We start from the raw sequence: 23,638 nt of genomic DNA on the forward strand, positions 1-23,638 counted from the left end.
ATTTGATGGTGAGTCCTTATTCGGTTCACATGTGGATGAAGCACTACAGGCGATTAAGAAGGATACGGAGACGGCGAGGTCCCTGGGTAGTTTGCAATTCCGGAAGTCTTCCTTCCGTGGGGCCAGAGGACGTGGATCCTTCTCTAACAGGGGAGGTTATAATCAGCAGCGTTCCTTTCAAACCTCACAAACTGGCCAAAGATCTCCGAATTATCGCCAGCAATATTACGGACAGCGAAGTCAACCATATTCGCAGTCTCGAAGGAAACAATCCTTTCGATGACGAGAGTCCAGTAAGAAGCAATGAGTTCTGCCACCTGCCACCATCTCTACCATTACCACGTACAAAAATTGGAGGTCAAATATCCCACTTCTATTCAAATTGGTCCAAGATTACCACAGACAAGTGGGTGTTAGATATAATATCCAGAGGCCATGCTCTGGAATTCACAAAGATTCCGCCAAATTTTCCTCCCAAATGTCCACCCCCTGCTCACCTCAAGGAGTTTTTTTCCCAGATAAATATAATGATTCAAAAAGGAGCAATCGAAAAAGTCCCTTTCCTGCAGAAAGGAACGGGCTTTTATTCAAGATTTTTCCTCATCCGGAAAAAATCGGCAGAGTGGTGTCCAATTCTCGACCTTCGCGCTCTAAACAGATTTTTAAAGAAAACGTCTTTCCGGATGTTAACGCTCCAAGAAATTCTACAGTTGCTTTCGATGGGGGACTACATGGCCACCCTCGACCTACAGGACGCTTATTTTCATGTACCAATCCTACCCAGGCACAGAAAATTTCTACGGTTCAGAGTGGCTGGCAGGGATTTTCAATTCAGAGTCCTCCCATTTGGACTCCGTTCTGCACCCAGAGTCTTCACAAATGTCATAGTGCCAGTGACTGCGCATCTCCATCTGCAGGGAGTTCAAATATTTCCGTACCTGGACGACTGCCTTATCAAGGCGAGTTCCGCCAAGGTAGCATCCGAACATGTTCAAAAATGCATCGTACTCTTTCAGTCCCTGGGTCTTTCCACAAATCTAAAGAAATCACATCTAACTCCTTCGCAAAGAAGAACGTTCCTAGCAGCGACATTGGATACAAATCTGTCCAAGGCCTTTGTGTCAAAAGAAAGGCAAATCAAGATATGCAACCTTGCGCGCTCACTACTATCAAAAGAGTGCGTTTCAGTCAGAGTGTACAAATCCTTCCTAGGGATGATTTCTTGCATTCATCTCATTCCCAACTGCTGATACAGAATGAGACCGTTGCAAGAGGAGCTCAATCTGCAATGGCTTCAGATCACAGGATCATTCGAGGATATCATTCACATCACCTAACGAATGCGGGACGCTTTCAGTGGTGGGGTCAGAGAAACCACTTGAAAGAGGGCTGTCCATTTCTGGTCGAAATGCCGGATTTCACAATCACCACAGATGCATCCCTCGAGGGTTGGGGAGCGCACCTTCAAGGATTGACAATCAATGGCAGGAGGACTCTAGAACAAAGAAAGTGGCATATTAACCTGCTAGAGCTGCGAGCCATATTCTTGGCTTTAAAGTCCTTCCAAGCCATCATCAGAGGAGCATGCATACTAGTAAGAACAGACAATATGACAAGTATGCATTACTTGAACAAACAAGGCGGGACGACGTCAGCCCTCCTATCTCAGCAAGCGCAAGAGATTTGGGAATGGGCGATTCGCCACAAGATCAACCTCAAAGCCATTCACGTCCCAGGAATCACGAATGTTCTGGTGGATTCCCTCAGCAGAACCACAACTTCGTATCACGAATGGGAGCTACACCAACCATTCCTAGACGGAGTATTTCACGAATGGGGGCATCCCGATCTAGACCTCTTTGCAACCAGCCAGAACCGCAAATGCCCATTCTTTGCAAGTTGGGTTCCCCACAAAGACTCGCTGGGAAATGCCTTTTCGATGAATTGGTCGCAAATATATGCCTACGCTTTTCCACCGATCCAGTTGGTTCCACGAGTTCTGCGCAAGATCAAACAACAGCCTTGCCGCATGATTTTAATTGCTCCCAGGTGGCCCCGCCAGTACTGGTTTACAGAACTTCTCCTCCTCTCGGAGGCCGAGCCCATACAGTTTCGACCAATTCCACATCTTCTGACCCTTCAGAATGGCCAAATTTGTCATCCGGACCCAGCATCGCTGAGATTAGCGTCATGGCTCCTCAACAACTTGAAAGTGCACACCTAGATATCCATCCAGACTGTCAAGAGGTTTTGGCCAATGCTCGAGCACCCGCAACTGTTAAAACTTACAAACTAAAGTGGAAGAGGTTTTGCATGTGGTGTCAATCTGTTAATCTCCATCCTATCCACGCAAGACCAGAACAAATTCTGCTTTTCTTTCTACAGTTGGCGAGGTCCGGTCTTTCCCATTCTACTCTGAAGGTGTTCTTGGCTGCAATTTCAAGGTTTCGGCAGGATGGTATTAACTCTCTCTATTCCAATAGAGTCATCCAACAATTTTTTAAAGGGTTATTTAGGATGTTCCCGCCTATTCGGCGTCCACCTCCTTCTTGGCACCTTAATATAGTACTTTCACAACTAATGCGGCATCCTTTCGAGCCCATTTACAAGGTGGATCTAAAGTTCCTTTCTTGGAAGGTTGCCTTATTATTGGCTCTAACTTCAACCAGAAGGGTTAGTGACCTCCAAGCGTTCACTGTTCATCCACCCTTTCTGCAATTCACATCTCAGTCTGTGGTGCTGCGCACTAATCCAAAGTTTTTGCCAAATGTTCCGACGGATTTCCATCTTAATGAACCCATAGTTTTGAAAACGTTCTTCCCAAATCCGCTAACAGCTGCAGAAAGGGCCTTGCACTCCCTAGACATCAAAAGGTGTCTAAAGTTTTACTTACAGCGGACAGCATTACTGCGCAAATCGGACCAGCTCTTGGTAGCATATGGTAAACCGCGCCAAGGCCATTCAGTATCAAAGCCAACCATAGCTCGTTGGATCTCGGCTGCAATTTGTTTATGCCATGACCAAGCTGGAAGACCATTGCAAGCGACCCCAAGAGCACACTCTACGAGAGCAATCTCTTCGTCTACAGCTCTTTTCGCCGGTGTGCCTCTTCATCAGATCTGTAAAGCGGCAACATGGTCCAGCTGCCATACGTTTGGCAGACACTACTGTTTGGAAGCTGCAAGTGATGCAGATGGATCCGTGGGACAAGCTGTTCTACGCAATCTTTTCAAATAAGGTGAGCCTCTGTTCTCCCTCCTCCACTATGCTTTTATAAGACGCTTTTTTCCATACTATTTCTATCTTGAAATTATTTTGCATATGTTGAAGCACACATGTATTTCTCTATGGTTATACTGATTCATAATGTATATGGTCTATGATACAAAGTGGCGTCTTATGAGCATAAGGTTATGTACTGCTATCTACTCTGATTCAGGCATGTGAATCTATGAAAGACACCCCAAATACTGGAGAAGAACAATAGTTACTTACCTGTAATCTGTGTTTCTCCAGTATTGGTGTCTTTCATAGATTCACATGCAACCCGCCCGCCTCCCCTCAGAGGCTTTTTAGGCTATTATGTATTGCTTCACTCCTGTGCGAGAAAATCTGAGAGCCTGAGCCTCTGAGGAGAACATTCTGGTGGGTGCTGTCGCCTGATTGGCTGCAGTTTGGACTGGATATAATGACTGTGATAGTCATAGCTGTGGACGTTTTTTTCCTTGTAGCTTAGGCTACTTTACTTCCTGGTTCAGGTTACCAGGGTTTTTTGGTTGTTATATGCATAATTATTGCTTTTCTATGTACCGTGGGACTCCCACTCCGACGACGGGGAATGATTCAGGCATGTGAATCTATGAAAGACACCAATACTGGAGAACCACAGATTACAGGTAAGTAACTATTGTTCTTCTCAGGTACCCACAAGTCGATGGACAAGGGATCGCGAAGGGACCTCGAGAGGAATCACTAAATACCAGCCCACGGGACACTCGAGGAGTGTAGGCCAGTAATCTTCGGTGGAATCACTGCTCTGGGTCTGGACTACAAGTAGCCCAAAGCACAGTCTCGGGTATCTCCAAAAAGCATATGCTGCTGCAAATAGGCACGGTGTCCAGGGGTTCAGGTTGCACGGTCCCCGCGAGGGCTTTGGATCTCAGGTTTGCTGAGAGCACGGATCTGCCTCGGGGAAGCTTGGAAACCCACCTCCTGTATTGTAAAATCTTCGGAGTCCTTCAGGAGCTCCGTAGTTGCAAACCGGGCAGATGCGGCTTTGGTGCCTGCCTTGCAGGGGACTAACTCCTTTACTCCAAGGGATATTCTTCGGTCATCCAACGTCGTGTATGTAGGAAGGTGGATATCTGACTATGGTTACCTCCAACTTTTTGCCTAGTGTCTAGCTGGTTTTTCGACTTAGTTGGCCTGAGATCCTGCCATTCAGGGTCTCAGGCTGTCTGCTCTCTCTTTAAAATGGACTCCATGTACCCTAGGTACATACCCAATTGGTAAGGATCACCTTATTGGACCCTGTACAGTGTTCCCTAGGTACCCAGGGCATAGGTGTACCCTAGGCCTCCCAGGGGCTGCAGCATGTATTATGCCACCCCTGGTCTGGCCTTCCAATCAGACACAACTGGCTGATCACTCAGCTGGGGCAAGGTCGTGTAATCACCCCTTGCTTAGATATAGTATACCTATATCTACCCTTATATATAGACACATGTGTACCTATCAGCCACTCCTATGGCAGGCCTTAACAATCCTGGAGGCAGAGTGCTTGGTAACATGTGAGATGGTGCTCTAGCATGAGCTGAGCCTGTCTGCAGCTTTCGGAACCATGTCCTTATAGCTGTTCTATGATATAGCCTACCATATACTCTTAAAGTACCTTATAATCTTAAACGGTTATGGTAACTATGGTTTGGCTTTATCAAAACATGTCGCGTAAGGTGTCTAACCATTTCTGGTGATGAGGATATTATTCCTCCCTTCTAGAGGGAGAGACATGTTAAAATCCTACTTTGCTGTTCAACCCTCACCAAAGCCTCAGCATCACAAAATGGATGCTGCTGCCACAGACACAAGTCTGACCTCCTGCTGCTGGGAGCCCTCCCAGCCAGAGAGGCCAGGTTTCCTGCTTGGGGAGGTGCTAGCACCTCCCCAGACAGACTTTAGTGTATTGGGGCAGGGAGGGCTGAAAGGAATGAGACATGCCTGGGGCACACAAGGTGCTCCATGCATAGTCCAGTTCAAACCGGTGCTGGGGCACTCCAGCCCCAGCTCTGGCGCGAAACTGGACAAAGGAAAGGGGGTGTAGCCACTCCCCTTCCTGGTCCCACCCATAGGAGGGACCTTGCAGGTAGCCCAGCCCACTAGCCCAGTATATTAGTAGCTAGTTGGGCCCTGAAAAATTAGATTATCCTGAACCTGCAACTTGAACAGAAACTCTGGACCTTCGACATTCGACGAAAGAAGAAGACTGAAGAATCTCCCTTGTGGCCAAGGAGTGACCACCCTGTGCGAACAGGCACCATCAAGAGACTTACCCTTTGCTTTGCTGAAGTTCTACGAGAGACCGACTGCAGAGCCTGACCAGAGCCTTGACTTCCAGACTTCTCCGACCCTGATCCACATCCACAGCCGAGCTGAGATCCGTGGAGGCGACGGGAGACGTGGGACCGGCTACCTGGGAAAAGTGGCGAGTATCTTCCAGCGCAGCTTCTGAGGCACCCTCGAGGTTGTGCACCGGGGATTGAGAAGCCCCAACCCCAAGCACCATCTGCACCGAAGATCAGCCCCCCACACTCCACGAGTCCTGCGTGGGGCCCTTCTGCATTTTCCTGCTTGCCGCGTCTGTCCGGTTGCTTGCCCGTTGGCTAGTAACCTCTGCGACGACGCACCTTCAATTTTCCAAGTCCTCCATTCTTCGTGGGTTCCGCTTGCCAAGGCTTGGTGAGTCCTAGTTCGACTTCGACGCCGCCGACAGCACGAGCCTTCGTGGGACAGTTCGCCTCCTGGTCCTGGTCATCCTCGACGTCTCATGGTACCCGTGGCTGCTGCGACAAGCTTCACCTCTTCACCTGCAATCTCCCGACATCGCCTGGTTCCTTCCTGGTTCCACGTGGTCACTGGCTAGTGACCCAGACTCTGTCCCTTCTGCTTGCAGGTATCCTTCCTTCTTGATCCCAGCCTTGGGATCCACCGGACACTCTTCACTGGCTGCCTGTCAGCATCTTTCCTTCAGGCACCCATAGGAGTCGACGACGAAACCCGACGCAAGTTCACACCTATGCACCCGCAGCCCGTGGGCTAGGTAACTTGGGTACTCCGGTGCTCAGCAGGGTATTGACTATCCTAGTGTCTAGTTCTCAAGTCTCGACTTCCTAGCTACTCCAGAAGTGTCCTAAATCTTATTGATTCTAAACTGTACTATTTCTATCGACTATACGCATTACGCGTGAGTGTTTCCACTCAGCACCTGAATCCCATGGGCCTCCCACTTCCTAACCTTGAGTAGTATAGTGTAGCCCCAGTGATTCCCTAGGCCTAGGTCTATCCTATTTCCGTGACAGTGGTCCTTATACCACTTACTTAGTATATGGTTTGCGTGGCCCCTAGGGCCTAACTGTATTACTTACCTGTGTGACTTAATGTATGCTTGAATAAGACTGTGTTGTACTTACCTCGAATCTCATAAAGAGTGCTGAGGGTTTGACTAGAATAAATACACTTTATTTTATATATATATATCTGTTGTGGTGTCCTTTCATTTGGTATTCAAGGGATTATATATGGTATAACAGCTGGCTTCACATGCCATTCAGAGTTTAGCCTAAGACTGCTCTTGTCCATGCTACCACTAGGATAGCTGGTCTATAAGGTTGACTTTACAACCAATCACCATATGGGTTGTTTGGACTGATACAAGGTTTACACTAGAATTAGGGACATCATATATCAGGCCAACTTCTCACAGTGTAGATAGTTGAAGTTCTGGATTCTGTAGCAGAATTTCGTCCAGGTAAATCTAAAGTCCTGTAACCAGGGGTTCCTACTTCATACCCAAGGTAGGGGTGGGAAAAACTCTGGGGACCCCCCTATGGGAGGGTAAGGACAGAGGGGTGGCTACACCGATGTCCTTTGTCCAGTTTCGCGCCACAGCAGGGGCTGGTAGCCCCTGCAACTGGTTTGAGCTGAACTATGCACAGGGACACCAAATGTGCCCCCAGTGCAGACATCAAAGCACTCTCAGGGTGCACCCACCCACCCCCAATACACTAAAACCTGCCTGGGAGGTGGTCACACCTCCCTGTGACAGGAAATCTATTGTCCAGCCTCCCTGCCGGAGTTTCGTCCTGCAGCAGGAGGGCAGACTCGTGTCTGTGGCTGGCAGATTCCATTTTGTGATGCTAGGGTTCTGTGAAGCTGGTACCGGGTGTACCGGTGAAGTCATATTTCTCCCTCTAGTAGGGTGGAATCATACCTCCCAGGGAGGTATGATTCCAAGATGTTTGACACCAAACACAACATATTTTCATGCAGCCATTCCAACATTGTAGCATACCGCGAGGTTATAATGCACTTAAATATATATGGTTGGCTGCATCACAAACTACCCCGGAATAGAGGTTCCGTAGGCTGCAGAGGGGCTCTGCTCATGCATGGGCACCCTTTCACATAAAACCCTGCCTTCAAGATTGATAAGGCCTGCCATAGGGGTGACTGATAGGTTTATATGTGCAGTAATATGGATAGATATAGTGAACCTATATCTAAGTAAGGGGTGCATGCACCACCTTACACAGGCTGCATTAGCAGACCTGTGGTGTCATTTTGAATGGTCTCTCGGGGGTGGCACAATACATGCTGCAGCCCCTGAGAGGCCTCTGGGGTACCTATGCCCTGGGTATATAGGATACCATATACTAGGGACTTATAAGGGTACCCCAGAATCCGATCTGTGGTGTACCTAAAGTACATGCAATCAATTTAGAGAGGAAGCAGCTAAGTTGGGGTCCTGGATAGCAGGATCCCAGCCAGACTAAAGTCAAAAACAGTGAAACATCAGCAAAAAGTGGGGGTAACTATAAGAAGCAGATCCTACTGTCCTACACTTGTAAAGAATGCCCAGCCCACCCTCAATTCTACCTACCCTATCCAATCTAGCTAAGCCATATCCGGAAGGGATAGCTTCCACAAGATCAGGACCACAGCAATCCCTTGCCCATGTCTCTGTGATGAACATCCAGTCTGGCTTACGAGGCGAGACTTAGGGGCAGAGTGCAGTAGAGTCCAGAGCACTAGGCCACACTGAGCACTCTTATCGCCTGCCACCTCAGGACACTCGGGGTGTTGTCTCCGCGCCAATCTGATGGTCGCTGGCCAGATGTGGTTGACCTTTGCGCTTGTCCTCCACAGAACAAATTCCCCTGCATCCAAGGCTTTTTCATTCTCAGCAGTCACATACCTGTTGTACAGGGTGTTTTTTAAAGTTTACCTGATGCCATGATTTATTATTTATTATTCTGGATATTTGGGGGGTATTTCTCTTTTTTTTTAGGATCTTCAACAGTCAGCCACCATTTTCTTCAGCACCCGGCCTTCCCCTGTGAGCTCTCATTGCTAAAGTTACACCAGTTTAGAACAAGCCACAATCTGCTTCTTTGCTGGGTAGCATTTTCACCAGAAAATGCAGTCCTGCCCTTACAGATCTATCCTATTTTGCTACACAGCTTTCACCTGAAGGTCTGGTGGTTCGGGCTTGCTCAGCATATGTGAAGAGTGGCGTTATACCATTGGTGTCTCCGAACTGTCATGTTCAGATAACATTCATGGATGAGAACAACAAGGCTTTTCATGAGATGTACAAGACTTTCTCCTGGACATTCTTTTTGATAGACTTGGACTGTTCTGTTAAATGGTGAATTTTTCCCTTGAAAAGTTGATAAGAAAAAATGTGACAGCTAGGGCATTGTTTGTCCTCACCAGAAAAGAGAATTCTTCCCCCATGCAGAAAGGCTATAGGTTATATGGCCATTGGAACAGAAGCCAGCCAAAAATAGCCTTTCTCCAACAACCTGCCTTCAAAACCAAGTGACACAGGTTCCAATAAATGAAGGAAGCCTGCTCTCCTCCTTCTTCCTCTCCAACTTCAGATAGGAATGTTTGAATTTAAGTCTGTTTCAGGCAACACTAATCAGTGATTTTTGACACTGCCACAGAAGAAGAACACAACCTTTTGGCCTCAGGGTCTTCCCTATTATAGTTTGGTTATTCTCTTCCATTTGTAAAACCTCCTACGATTCCTTTTCCCTCTCAACCTTCACACCTTCCTGCCACAGTGCTGTGTGGCCACCTCAATGGAAAAAAAGACATGCATTAGCAAAGCCAACAGTTTTCCTGGGTGAGACCTGTTAGCTTTGCAATTTTTGCATACTTCAATGAGGTGAGACGACTGGCAACTGCAGATAAAACAACTTTCTGGATAATAAGTAGTCTTTTAAGAGTTCTTTCATTTGAGACCATTTTCTATATTTACCAAATACTCTCATTTTCTAAATGAAGTTCATCTAACGTTCAGCAATGTTATTTTGGGGCTTCAACCAAGTTTTCATGAGAATTATTATAATCAAATCACTAGAAGCACTGATGACAAATTCAATTTGGTAAATATGATCACTTTTGGCACACTGTTTAAATCTTTCTTTATTTCCACAGCTTCGCTTGGAGGCCCTTCATCAGATCCTGGTTTTACTATCTGGGATGGAAGAAAAGGACGAGTTGTCTGGAATGGTTCACTGTCAAGTGCAAGGATTTCAGTCCTCGTCGTTGCTTACTTCAGTTAGACTTCAGTTCCTTGCAGGATGCTTTGGCTTGGGTACTGTAGGCCATGCAGGAAGTAAATGGGAAAGCATGCGGTTGCATCACTATGAGGTAAAAAGAATAATCAAACTAGTTTTAACTGCTCTGCACTTTTATTATGCTTTGTGTTTTATAAATTGGTACTTTAGCGGTTGCATCTTAGAAAATATAGTTTTAAAATGAATGCAATATTCTAATATGGTTCTATTGTCACTCAGCCATCATGTATTCCTACATACTTAAAAATAAATATGTATTATTCTAAAGCACTGTGTATTTGCTGTACAGCACTTTTATATCACATTGTTACGAATAACACTTTTGCAAAATAGTCTCAAAATGTGAAGTGTGCATTACATGTAAGTCCCTATGAAATAATTCTTATAATGCCCTCTTATAGTTTAAATATTTTTAGGTCTCTGCATGACGTCAGCAGCGCATGCGCTGCTCTCGTCTTACGAGACTTCTTGGAATCGATACGATTCCAGAAGCCTCGTCCCAGCTCTGCCTTCAGCTTTCCTTCATGCCTGTCATTTGGCATCACAAATTATGCCAATGGCAGTGCAATTATTGCCCTGAAGGCATGCCAATCATTCCTTGTTGCCACCCTGTCTCCTTTTAGGCACGCCCACTGGGATTGAATCGTTTACGGGCGGATTTACACTCTTTCCTTTAAAGGGCTCGAAGCACTATTTTTTTCTCATTTACAGCGCCGTCCACACAATTGCGTGACACTCTCTCCTGCATTAGTCGTGACACACTTTTTTTTTCTTAATTATGTGCGTGATCACTTTAATAAGTAGTACCTTATTATGTGCGATGCCCACATATCACCTGACTGGAGCTTTTCGCCACATTAAATCAATAAAGTTGATTATCAAAAAAAAAAATCCTTGCAGCGCTTAGTTTTTCGCCACTTTCAAACCCCTTGCAGTGCTTCGTTCTCCGGTATGTTTTGGTTTCCCATCGAAAAGTTGGGGCTCACACAATAACAGACAGCACTCCCTATATGCGTATCTTTTTTTAGATTGTTTACATGCCGCTGGATACTGCTGAGCTTTTCGCAGTGCCCCGATATTATTTTACCGGATACTGCTGAACTATTCGCCGTGCTGTGCCCTGGGACTCTTTCTTGCGATACCTTCATTCCCATCAATAAGTTTTTCTGTTTCTGGTACTAGTTCCTTTGGTCTTTTTCTTGCACGGATATATAGTGTCTAACTTTGATGGCAACCTGAAATCAGGAATTCTGAATTTCCAAGTGCCTTGCTGGTGCCACCGGAAAAAAGGGTGTTACAACTGGCACGACGTGCCCGGCGGTGATGTGCTTGGCACTGTTCTACTGAATAAAGTAAAGCTGCGTGCTTTACTTTATTCGGGAGAAATATACAGTTATTTAATTTAATAAAGCGTCTTAAAGCAAACCTAGGTTATGATGCACATACATGCCCTTACGTCCTCCTGGTGGCAGCTAGGTGAAAGTGGCACTGCCAACAGCCACCAGTTTACCCGTGGAACGCTGTATGTTGGCACTGGAGTGTGGTAGACTGAGGAAGAATAAAATGCGCTCCAAGGTTGCTCTACACAATTAGCAGCAAATTCTGGATTAACGAACGTCAGCGCTTCCTGTGCTCGGCGGGTGCAGTGAAGATGACGGGATTGCGGGGCTGCTTGGCTCATGAGTTTTCAATATCAAAGCTGGCACTGACTTACTTTCTATGTGTTAATGTCCCCATTTCTTTTACAACATTGAGGTTATCATGAGAACGTGAACATGCGTTTATAATACTAATGGTCAGGGCTTTAAGTGGGATGACAAAACTGGAGGGGTCTCTCAAAGGGGCGTGGCCAGGGCACAAAACAGAGCCCGATAGAGACCCGTTTCGTGGCCCCTTTTAAAAAAGTGGCGGTGCTCGGCACCAGTGAGACCCTGCCCACTTAAAGCCCTGCTAGTGGTGACAGTATACTTTTTTCATCGCTATATATCTGCATAGAAACCCCTCCACCAAATTTCACTCAATTATTCTAGCACTAGCATATTATTGCAATGTTAGTTTACTGGAGACTGGTATATTTTTATTTTGCCAGAGCAGCTCTGAAAAGCTTGACTGAAGACATCCATGTCCCTTTTATTTGTGAAATGCAGATCTCTTTATTTATTTGCGTGATATTTTTAAATTTAACGCAACCACTTGGTGAGAGAGCGAGATTGATTATCTTTGTAAGTATATTGGCATATTTATATAGCATACTTCTAAAACTTATATGGCCTCGTAGTACCGTCTAAGTGCGGGCGTCCTTTCCGTACTATTCTGTAGTGCTCACCTATCGGAGCCCAAGTGGTCCATGACACGCTGTGGCTACGGATAGTGAAGAAAGACTTGTTAATTGGGGTTTCTGTGATGTTGAATTGTGTTTTGAAAGCACGTCTAACATTTGTGTCCTCTTGGCTCTAGTTTGGTGGTGTGGGTGTCCTGTGATGCACATTTATTATGAATCCAGTAATACACCATATTCATACATTTGTCGGAGATCTCTTTAATTTGCAAGGATTCCTGATGGGACACGGCTGATCTAGGCTTTCATCCTTCCCGTTTAAAATATTTAGTTTTTATTCACGGTATCAAGCAGTTAGAATGCATAATTATAAAGACATGATTAACTGCATGTAATTGAAGACTAGTCTAGGGTGTATTTACCTCTGCGCTATATGGAGTCACACCACTCTGGTCCACCCACCTGTCGCTGGTACCCACTCCAGCATAGTTCGAGGCATGTGGGCTGCTGAATTCATATCTGTGCATAGATCGCCGCCTAGTGTTGGGTCCGGATGTTTGCACGTTGTTGTCCTGGAAGAGTCTTCGAAGTATCCTGGGATAGGTGACTCCTCCCCTGGACTACAGTGCGCATGGGCATCCTCTCCATCCTCAGATTGTTTTTTTCCGCCATTGGGTTCGGATGTGCTTATCTTGACTCAAGTTAGAAAAACTTTTTCTAGGCCAAAAGGCCTTTAGTTCGCGTCGGTACTGTTCCCGATCGGTATCGATATTATCTTGTTAGTTTACTTACTTCCAGAACCAACTTTTTCGCATCTTACTCGACCATCGACCCTTCATCGACGATGGAATCGAGGACACCATTCAAGCGGTGCCCTGTATGTAATGCGAAATATCCCCACATCGACGTCCATCCGGTGTGCAACAAATGCCTTTCACCGGATCACGACGAATCTACATGTATGGCCTGTGCCCGATTTCGATCCAAGAAGACTCTCCGGAATCGACGAGCAGCGAGACTCGAGGCGCAGCAAGCGGCACCGGCCCCGGCCCCGTCCGACATCTTCAGCGCCGAGACCGAAGATGTCGAAGAAGTGGAGAACCTACCCTCCAGTCCCGCATCCGAACCTGACTCCGGATCGGAAGACGTCGAGGAAAGACTCTTTCGCAGAGATGAAGACGACACCGAGGTAGGAGACTACAATGAGGCCTTAGGGGCCGAAGAGAGTAGCTCCGGTGACGAGCAAGGCCTACCCATACAGACTGAGGATATCCCAGTGCGACAGTCTATGGCTCCGGTCGAGGGATCGCCTTCGGGCCTTACCCAAGACCTATCCCGCAGTTCTTCGGCCCGCCCTCTGGCCCGGCCTCGGACATTCAGCGGCAGCCATTAAAGCCCAAACCGGCAGGTTTCCCTTCTTCGAAACCGAAAGCTGTGTTGGTTCAATTGAAACCGAAACCGAAAGTGGCGCTGGTCGGATCGAGGCCCACCACACCTTCGACGCCAGCAAAACCCGTCGGCACCGAGCGCAACAAACGAGACTTCGGTGCGGAGCTTGAAGCGGCCGACGTCGGAGTCGACGTACGGAAAAAGACCTTCGGTGCCACCAAACCTACTCGGCTCCCGGCACCGACGCAATCGGCTCCGACCCCAAAGGTCAAACTGCCTGCTGCGTCTCCCACCGCTTCGACGGCACCACCAAAGCCACACTCATCGAAGACGTCGACGGCCATTACCGCCCCTCGACTCGATGACTCACCGGCGCCGAAGAAGTCCACGCCCGCCTCTACGGAACCGGTCGGCGCAAGGGAATCGATGGCGCTCCAGGTGCGACCCGTTGCTGCGCAACGCACCAAAAACAAAACGGTCCTCCAGGACACGTCGGGCTCCGAGCCGATAAAAGCTCTAACAGCCTCTTCGGCACCGGCCAACATTACTTTTGGCCTGCCACCATCCACGGCCCCGAAACTGTTCCAAATCAGGACACGGGTCACCCACACCACGATCACGCCTGCCGACCGCACTGCGGAGACGTCTCCATCACATCTCATCGACGCCGACACTGGCAGGATGATTATCCACAAACGGAGAATAACTTCTGAGCCAGCTTTGGACTCCTTCCAGATCCCGCTTAAGAGAAAGCTGCCGGTGGCTTCGGAACCAGTTCTTTACGAACCTTTCCATTCACCCTACCAGGATCCACAGTCCTTCTCTCCCACACACTCCGACACGGATGCGTTGGAGGACTACATGGGTGACCAAGTCCCCTACCCCGGAGAGATGGACCCTGAAGGCCAACAGGACCCTGATCAAGCTTGGGATGACCCTGTAGACCCAGGTGCACCTATGGATGCACAGGACCCGCAACTCTATGGAGCAAAAACATCTCCCACAGAGGACACTGCCGCGTTCAACGCTCTAATTGAACGGGCTGCGGCCAATCATGGGGTGCAACTTCACTCTGACACCATCGAGGACGACTTTCTCATGGATACTTTTGCATCCTCAGAAAGGAATATAAAGACTCTGCCCATGTTAAAGGGGGTCCTCAAACCAGCAAAGGACATCTTCAAGGAACCCACCAGGGCAAGAGTGATAAACCCCAGGATCGACAAGAAATACAGATCAGCGCCTGGGGACCCTACTTACATTAGAGGCCAGTTACCTCTGGATTCCATTGTCATTGCGAATGCTCGCAAGAGGGCACACTCGCAAACAACAGGTGATGCTCCTCCCCCGGACAAAGAGTCCAAGGTGCTAGAGACCTCTGGCAAACGGGTTGCCGCCCAGGCAGCTAACATATGGCGCATTGCCAATACTCAAGCGCTCCTCGCTCGCTACGATCGAGCGCACTACGACACCTTAGAGCAGCTACTCCAACATCTCCCTGACCAATTCAAAGAAGGTGCAGAGATCCTTATCAGGGAGGGACAACTGCTCACAAATGCCTCCATTAAGTGTGCACTGGATGCCGCGGATACAGCTGCCAGAGCCATAAACACTAGCGTCATGTTGCGACGACACGCCTGGTTGCGAATCTCCGGATTCAAACCGGAGGTACAAAATAACATCCTCAACCAACCTGTCAACCCCGACTACTTATTCGGGCCGGAGGTTGACACCACCCTAGAGAAAATAAAAAAGGACACAGACACTGCAAAGTCCATGGGGGCCCTTCAGACGCAGTCCTTTCGGAGCGGCTCCTTTCGTCGCCCCGGAAATAGAGGAGCAGGTAGAGGACAGGGGTCACAGCAAACATACAACAAGGGCAACACACAAAACACCTACGATAAAAACACCCGGGGTGGATATCGTGGCTCCAGCACAAAGGGCAGAGGACGCGGCTACGGCAACACCAGGTCCTCCCCCAAGAACAAGCAGTGACGCCCTCTCCCTTCCTCCCGACCACATAACACCTGTCGGGGGAAGGCTACAAAGGTTCCTGTCCACGTGGAACTCCATCACCACGGACAGGTGGGTCAAAGATATTGTCAAATACGGTTACTGCCTAGAACTAACCTCAATTCCACCCACAATACCTCCAAAAAACCGTCCTATGTCCTCAGAGCACTTAACGCTCTTACAGCAGAAGGTGCAAAGTATGCTACTAAAAGGCGCAATAGAGGTCGTACCCGTCCACGAGCAAGGTACGGGGGTGTACTCCCTGTACTTTTTAATACCGAAAAAGGACGGGTCACTCAGACCTATATTAGACCTGAGACCCCTAAACCAGTACATTCTTTCCGAGCATTTTCACATGCTCACTTTACAGCAAGTCCTCCCGCTGCTCAAGCAGGGAGACTTCCTAGCCACACTGGACCTCAAGGATGCGTATTTCCACATACCCATTCACCCCTCACACAAGAAATACCTCAGGTTCACTGTTCAGGGGCAGCACTACCAATTCAAAGTCCTCCCCTTCGGCGTAACAACAGCACCCAGGGTGTTCACAAAGTGCCTAGCTACTGTAGCGGCACATCTACGGAGGCAGCACATACACGTCTACCCTTACCTGGACGACTGGCTCGTTCAAGCAAAGTCAGCCCAGCAATGTGCCAGCCACATGTCCCGCACCATTCACCTCCTTCACAGTCTGGGTTTCTCACTAAATTACACAAAATCCCATCTACAGCCCGCACACGTACAACAGTACCTAGGTGCGACTATAGACACTCTGGCGGCCACAGCTCAGCCAAATTTAGTGAGAATCAACAGCATGCAAATGCTGATTTCCAAGTTCAAACCACAACACTCCCTTCCCGCGCGAGTGTTCATGCAGCTGATAGGCATGATGGCCTCCTGCATTTTCATAGTCCCACACGCGAGACTACATATGCGCCCGCTTCAGGAGTGCTTAGCACGTCAGTGGAATCAGGCTCAAGGACAGTTGAAAGACCTAGTGTTGGTGAGCGGTCGGGCATACAACTCCCTGCATTGGTGGAATCCACAAAACCTTTGCAAGGGCCGACCGTTCCAAGAGCCTGTCCCACAGATAATACTGACGGCGGACGCGTCTCTCCAGGGATGGGGAGCTCATGTACTCCATTACACAGTGCAGGGACTATGGACAACACAACAAAAGAAGATGCACATCAACCTTCTAGAACTGATGGCAATCTTCCTGGCTATGAAAGCATTCAAGGTACACTTGTGCAACAAAGTCGTGTTGATCCGGACGGACAACATGACTGCCATGTACTACATACAGAAGCAGGGAGGAACACACTCTCCACAGTTGTCTCATCTGGCTCAGAGCATGTGGAAGTGGGCCATTCAGAGGAACATGTTCCTCATGGCAGAACACCTCCCCGGCAAGGACAACCAGATGGCGGATCTGCTCAGCAGACACAGCCACCAGATGCACGAGTGGGAGTTACACCCATCAGTACTCCAACCGTACTTCCAGCAGTGGGGTCATCCAGAGATAGACCTATTCGCCACAAGCGAAAACGCAAAATGCCAAAGCTTTGCCGCCAGGTTCCCACATCCGCAGTCGCAGGGCAATGCGATATGGATGAACTGGTCCGGCAGATTTGCGTACGCTTTTCCCCCAGCACCACTGATACCGCTGGTGGCACGCAAACTCAGACAACACTCACTGACACTCGTCCTGGTTGCTCCAACGTGGGCACGTCAGCCGTGGTACACCACCTTTCTCGAACTTTCCGTGGTGCCGCATCAAAGGCTGCGGGTCAAACCCGAGCATTTGACGCAGAACCATGGAGAGATTCAGCACCCAGATCCGCAACAGCTGAACCTGGCAATCTGGCTCCTGAAGTCCTAGAGTTTGGCTACCTAAACCTGCCACCTGACTGTATGGACATCATTAAGGAGGCCAGGAGACCCACTACCAGAGCTTGCTATGCAGCCAAATGGAAAAGGTTTGTCATTTACTGCAATAATAATGACATTAACCCGCTAGACGCATCCATCCAAAACATTATTTGTTACCTATTACACCTATACCGATGCAATCTGGCGTACACCTCTATACGTGTCCATTTGACCGCAATATCAGCCTATCTACAAACCAGGCAGCACCTCTCTCTATTCAGAGTGCCTGCCATCAAAGCATTCTTGGAAGGACTCAAAAGAGTCATTCCACCTAGCCACCCACCAGCTCCAATGTGGAACCTCAACTTGGTCCTCACACGCCTGATGGGTCCACCCTTTGAACCTCTACACTCATGCGAGATTCAATTCCTTACCTGGAAAGTAGCTTTCCTAGTAGCGATAACTTCTTTACGAAGAGTTAGTGAACTCCAGGCACTAACTGTTCAAGAGCCATTTATACAGGTTCACGCCAACAGGGTCGTACTACGTACCAACCCCAAATTCATGCCTAAGGTAATATCGCAGTTCCACATCAATCAAACTATTGAACTGCCTGTTTTCTTTCAAAACCCACAAACTGTCGCAGAGAGGGCACTCCATACACTAGATGTGAAAAGGGCCCTCATGTATTATATCGACAGGACCAAACCCTTTAGGAAAACAAAACAACTTTTCGTTGCCTTTGCCCCACACCACAAAGGTAACGCTATCTCCAAAGCAGGTATAGCCAGATGGATCGTTAAATGTATTCAAATTTGCTATCAAAAGGCTAAACGCACATTAACGATTCCCCCACGAGCCCACTCAACACGTAAGTTAGGGGCCTCCATGGCTTTCCTAGGAAACATTCCTTTGCATGATATATGTAGAGCAGCCACCTGGTCCACTACACACACATTTACCAAACACTATTGTGTAGATGTGCAATCAAAACAGCAGGCAGCTGTAGGACAGGCTGTTCTCAAAACTCTTTTTCAGACCGCTGCAGCTGGCATTGGTAGCTGCCGCTAATAAGAGGGCACTGCTGTATATTCTATGCACAGATATGAATTCAGCAGCCCACATGCCTCGAACTGAATATGCTACTTACCAGTATGCATCTGTTCTTGGCATGTAGGGCTGCTGACATTCATATCGCCCTCCCTCCTCCCCGGCGCCTGTAGCAGCTGCAGCTCTCAGAATTACTGTAAGCATGGTCATCACTTTCTGTATCTACTCCATCACTGCCACAATGGCGAAAAACAATCTGAGGATGGAGAGGATGCCCATGCGCACTGTAGTCCAGGGGAGGAGTCACCTATCCCAGGATACTTCGAAGACTCTTCCAGGACAACAACGTGCAAATATCCGGACCCAACACTAGGCGGCGATCTATGCACAGATATGAATGTCAGCAGCCCTACATGCCAAGAACAGATGCATACTGGTAAGTAGCATATTCATTTTATTGCATGACCAATGCTTGATGTTTTTTGTAAATTGTTTCCCCCCCCCCCCCAGAACGCATGGCTTGCAGCCCCTCCCCTCGGGCGTCCGCTTTTACTTTTTTACACGGTGCACACATTTATACACTATATGAAGTAAAGCAGATACAACTGGATTTTTAACATCTTCTGGCGGGAGGTAAGTCCCATGACTGGGAACCTCCCGCCTGAATCAGGGAGGGTTGACATATCCCCTAGTGCTGGCTTACACTTGGCATTTTAAATAATGTTTTCTACATACATGGTGTGAGCACTTCATAAAAATTCTGTCAGTCCTGACAGAGGTGCTTCAACCAGCAGCGAGCTCTTTGGAGCCCCTGCTGCCATTTATTGAAACCCTAACTATCATCCTTTTGGGCACCTGGTCCAGGCCCAACACAGGGGTTCGTGTGGATAGGATGATTGCCCGACGCCACTGCACGGCTCCGGGCAACCCCACTTTCCTCTCCCAACACCCCATCCCTGAGAGCTTGAGGATCCAAGCCTTGATGTCAAAAGTCTCATTCCCTAATGCTTCTCCTGATGGGGAATCCTGGACCATCTTGGGAAGAAGATGTTTTCTTTCTCCAGCTTGGGACTGCGGTCGGTAAACCCTGCATGTCTGTTGGACTGTTACACCCACTCTGTGTGGGATACGGTAGAGCAGGTGCTCCCCGGGGCGTTCTCTCTCATGCAGTCACCGAGGGGAGAGATGCATCCAAGTTTACCATATGATGCAGACTGGACACCGCCGACTCGCTAGTCACAATGATTTCAACGTCGGTAGCCCTTCAACGCTACGCCTAGCTGAAGTCAACTGGCTTTTCCGGGGATGTCCATGCTACCCTGATAGACATGCCCTTTGATGGCCGTCGCATGTTTGGCTACAAAGCAGACAACGCGCTAGAGCGCTTCAAGGACTCTGGGGCTACGGCCAAGACCTTGGGCCTCCACACCACCCGCCCAGCGCAGTCTGCTTTTCGCCCCTATCGTGGCTACAGAATGGGTGCCCCACCATGTTCCACCCAGAGCCAGGTCGGCGCAAGCTATTCAGCCCCTGTGCGGCCCGGGACGTGGGACCCACCATCGTGGGTCTGGGGGCCAGGGAGCGGGCCAGTCCACCAGTGCCTACTCTGCAGCAGCCTCCAAACCGGCCTAGTCCGACCTTTCATGGCCACCTCCCCCACTGTTGCACCATCACGTTGAACAGGTGGGTTTTGCAGATAGTCCGAAGTGACTAGTCCCTTCTCTTCTAGACTACCCCCCAGCCATGCCACTTCGGTACAATTGAATGCCGGAGGATCATCTGGCCCTTCTCCAACAGGAAGTTACAGCTCTCTTGGCCAAGGGAGCTATCGAGCGAGTACCTACCCCAGAAGTAGGTCGTGGTTGCTATTCCCACTACTTTCTGGTGCCCAAGAAGGACAAAGGCCTGTGTCCTATCATGGATCTAAGGAACGTCAACCGCTTCCTCCAGAAGTAGAAGTTTAAGAAGCTCAGCTTAGCTCAGGTTCTGGCTGCCCTAGACCCTGGAGACTGTATGGTAGCGTTGGACTTGCAGGACACTTATTTCCACATCCCCGTCCTGCAGGCCCACCGGCGTTACCTGCGGTTCACGTGGGCCAAGAGCATTTTCTGTTTACTGTGCTCCCCTTCGTCCTCACCAGTGCCCCTTGGGTGTTCACGAAAGTGATGGCGGTGGTCGCAGCTCATCTGCGCAGATTGTTGGTTCCAGTCTTCCCCTATCTCAACGACTGGTTGTTGATGGCGGGCTCGCCCCAGGCAGTCGTCTCCCACCTCCAGACTACGGCCGACCTCTTGCATTTGCTGGGGTTCTCCATCAATGTGCCGAAGTCGCATCTGAGTCCCTCCCAGAAGCTCCTCTTCATCGGAGCGGTTCTGGACTCGGTGCAGTTCCGGGCCTATCCTCCGGAGCAGCGGGTCCGGGATATTCAGACTCTGATTCCCATCTTTCGGCCTCTATCCCGGGTTTCGGTCAGGTTGGTGCTGCGGCTTCTGGGTCTGATGGCCTCCTGCATCCTGTTGGTGCATCACGCCAGATGGCGGATGCGGGCTCTGCAGTGGGACCTGAAGTTTCAGTGGGCCCAGCATTGGGGCAACCTGTCCGACCATGTCTTGATCTCGGAGGGCACTGCATGACAGTTGCAGTGGTGACTCACAGACCGCGATTGGGTCAGTGGCAGATCCCTCTCCCTACCCCAACCGGAGCACGTAGTGGTGACGGATGCGTCCCTCCTGGGATGGGGGTGCCACATGGGAGAGGCGGAGATCAGAGGCCTCTGGTCTCCGGCAGAGTCCCAGCTCCATATCAACCTTCTGGAGCTGAGGGCGATCCGACTTGCACTGAAGTCATTCCTTCCATCTGTCCGGGGAAGGGTAGTGCAGGTGTTCACGGACAACACCACCGCCATGTGGTATTGCAACAAACAGGGCGGGGTGGGGTCTTGGACCCTTTGTCAGGAGGCTCTGCGCCTCTGGACATGGCTGGAACATCAGGGCATCACCCTGGTGGTTCAAAATCTGGCGGGCTCTCTGAACGTCAGAGCAGACGAACTCATCCGCCGGTGCATGATGGATCACGAATGGCGTCTAAACTCGGACGTGGCGCAAGGCCTCTTTCGGCAGTGGGGAGAGCCTGGGTTAGATCTATTCGCCACCGAAGAGAACACGCAATGTCAGCAGTTCTGCGCGTTGGAGTTTCCAAGGCAGCACTCGCTCGGGGATGCCTTTCGTCGCGAGTGGAGTTGCGGTCTGTTGTACGCCTTTCCGCCTATACCACTTCTGCCCAGAGTGCTGAAGAAGATTAGGCGCGACCGGGCCCAAGTCATCTTGGTGGCACCAGATTGGGCAAGAAGGTACTGGTATCCCGAGCTACTCAGTCTGTCGATCGATCCCCTGATACGACTGCCTCTTCAGGAGGACCTTCTGTCGCAGCAGCAGGGGACGGTCCTCCACCCGAACCTGTCCAGTCTCCACCTCCATGCGTGGAGATTGAGCGGCGACAGTTGATGCCATTTGACTTGCCTCCTGAAGTCTGGGATGTGATTTTGGCAGCCAGGTGTCCCTCCACAAAATCGGTATACGCCTGCAGGTGGAACAAATTTGTGGCATGGTGCACAGCAAAGGTTGTGGATCCCCTTTCCGCCCCTCTTTCTGAGGTTCTCCTCTTTCTTCTTTCCATGGCCCAGCAGGGCTCTGCTCTGGGCACTCTTAAAGGTAAGCTTTCAGCTATCTCTGCTTTCTTACGGCTTCCTGATCAGCCTTCTCTTTTCAAATCCCCTGTTGTTTCTCGCTTCTTCAAAGGCATTACTCACATGTTTCCCACTGTCCCTTTCATAATGCCTCAGTGGGATTTGAATGTGGTATTGACGTATCTGATGTGCACTCCCTTTGAGCCACTTCATAATTGTCCCCTTCGTCTGTTGACGCTTAAGACTGCTTTCCTGGTTGCCATCACCTCTGCTAGGAGGGTGAGTGAGCTCCAGGCTCTCTCATCTAAGCCTCCTTTTCTTTCTGTCCATCCGGACAAAGTTGTTCTGAGGACTCGTCCTTCCTTTCTCCCTAAGGTGGTAACTGCCTTTCACATCGGGCAGTCTGTTACGTTGCCCACCTTCTTTCCACTTCCGCATCCCTCGAAAGAGAAAGAGAGGCTCCACCGTCTGGACCCAAAACGGGCGCTATCCTTTTATTTGGACCGCACCAAGCAGTTCCGGGTGGACGACCAACTCTTTGTTGGCTACGTGGGCGGTGCACAAGCGTACCATCTCTCTGAGGGTTGTTTTGTGTATCAAGGCCTGTTACTCCTTAGCTAAAAAGGAACCTCCTGTAGGGCTAAGGACCCATTCCACTCGGGCCACAGCGGCGACAACTGCACTGGGCCGGGGAGTCCCCTTGCAGGACATTTGTCAGGCAGCAACGTGGGCTTCGCTGCGCACGTTTGCCAAACATTATTACCTGGACTGCCAAGTCCGGAGAGACGGCTTCTTTGGCCGTTCTGTTCTCCAGGACTTTCTGGTGTGATCTTGGTTCGCAGACCCACCACCGTGGTTGCTATTGCTTGGGTATCTATTCTAAGGTGAGGAATCTAACTAACGTGTTTCTTTCAGATGAACAAGTTACTTAACTTCGGTAACGATATATCTGTAAAACATTAGTTAGTTAGATTTCTCACCGATCCACTCATCCTTCCTGTTCTGCGAACCGATATCTAGGGTTGAGGTTATCCCTTTCAGGGCCCTAGATTTTTTTGGCACCAGTGTCGGTCTCTTGCATGGCTCTGCGTTCCTGGCGCGGAAAGCTATGTACAAGAACTGACGTCAGCGTGCGAGGGCGTCTTCTAAGTACTCCGACGTCATCCCGGCGCACGACGCATACGACGGACGCAGAGCCGCAGACGACGCCTTGCGACGCGCAAGGGTATTGCTGACGAAAATCTTTCCGGATCCAGCACTACTGCATGCGGCGGCCCTGCCCACAGTGGGGCAATCACGCTAACACTCTCTGTTGCTACATAGTCAGATGCTGCTCCCCTGCTGTTGGAGCACTCAGTCCTAGGGAGGTTTCGCCCAATAGGGGCCTACCCTCCAATTTGAGCTACATCCCCCCCTTTCCTAACATGAGGGCTCTCTTCACAGAATGGCAAGAGCAGGGAAACAGATGTAGGACTGAAAGCACATGTT

The 23,638-nt window shown here is 49.4% G+C and overlaps 1 protein-coding gene across 8 annotated transcripts in view; it reads left to right on the forward strand.

The window, feature by feature from the left end:
• HERC1 (HECT and RLD domain containing E3 ubiquitin protein ligase family member 1) overlaps nucleotides 1-23,638 on the forward strand; it is a 1,817,725-nt gene that overhangs the window by 494,622 nt on the left and 1,299,465 nt on the right. For all 8 annotated transcript variants that reach the window (XM_085643727.1, XM_085643730.1, XM_085643731.1 and 5 more), the window contains one exon: nucleotides 9,721-9,936. In XM_085643727.1, coding sequence (XP_085499853.1) covers nucleotides 9,721-9,936 — 216 coding nt within the window. The remainder of the gene's footprint in view (nucleotides 1-9,720; nucleotides 9,937-23,638) is intronic.

This window comes from Triturus cristatus, chromosome 3_1 (genome assembly GCF_964204655.1).
Source record: "Triturus cristatus chromosome 3_1, aTriCri1.1, whole genome shotgun sequence".
Lineage (NCBI taxonomy): Eukaryota > Metazoa > Chordata > Amphibia > Caudata > Salamandridae > Triturus > Triturus cristatus.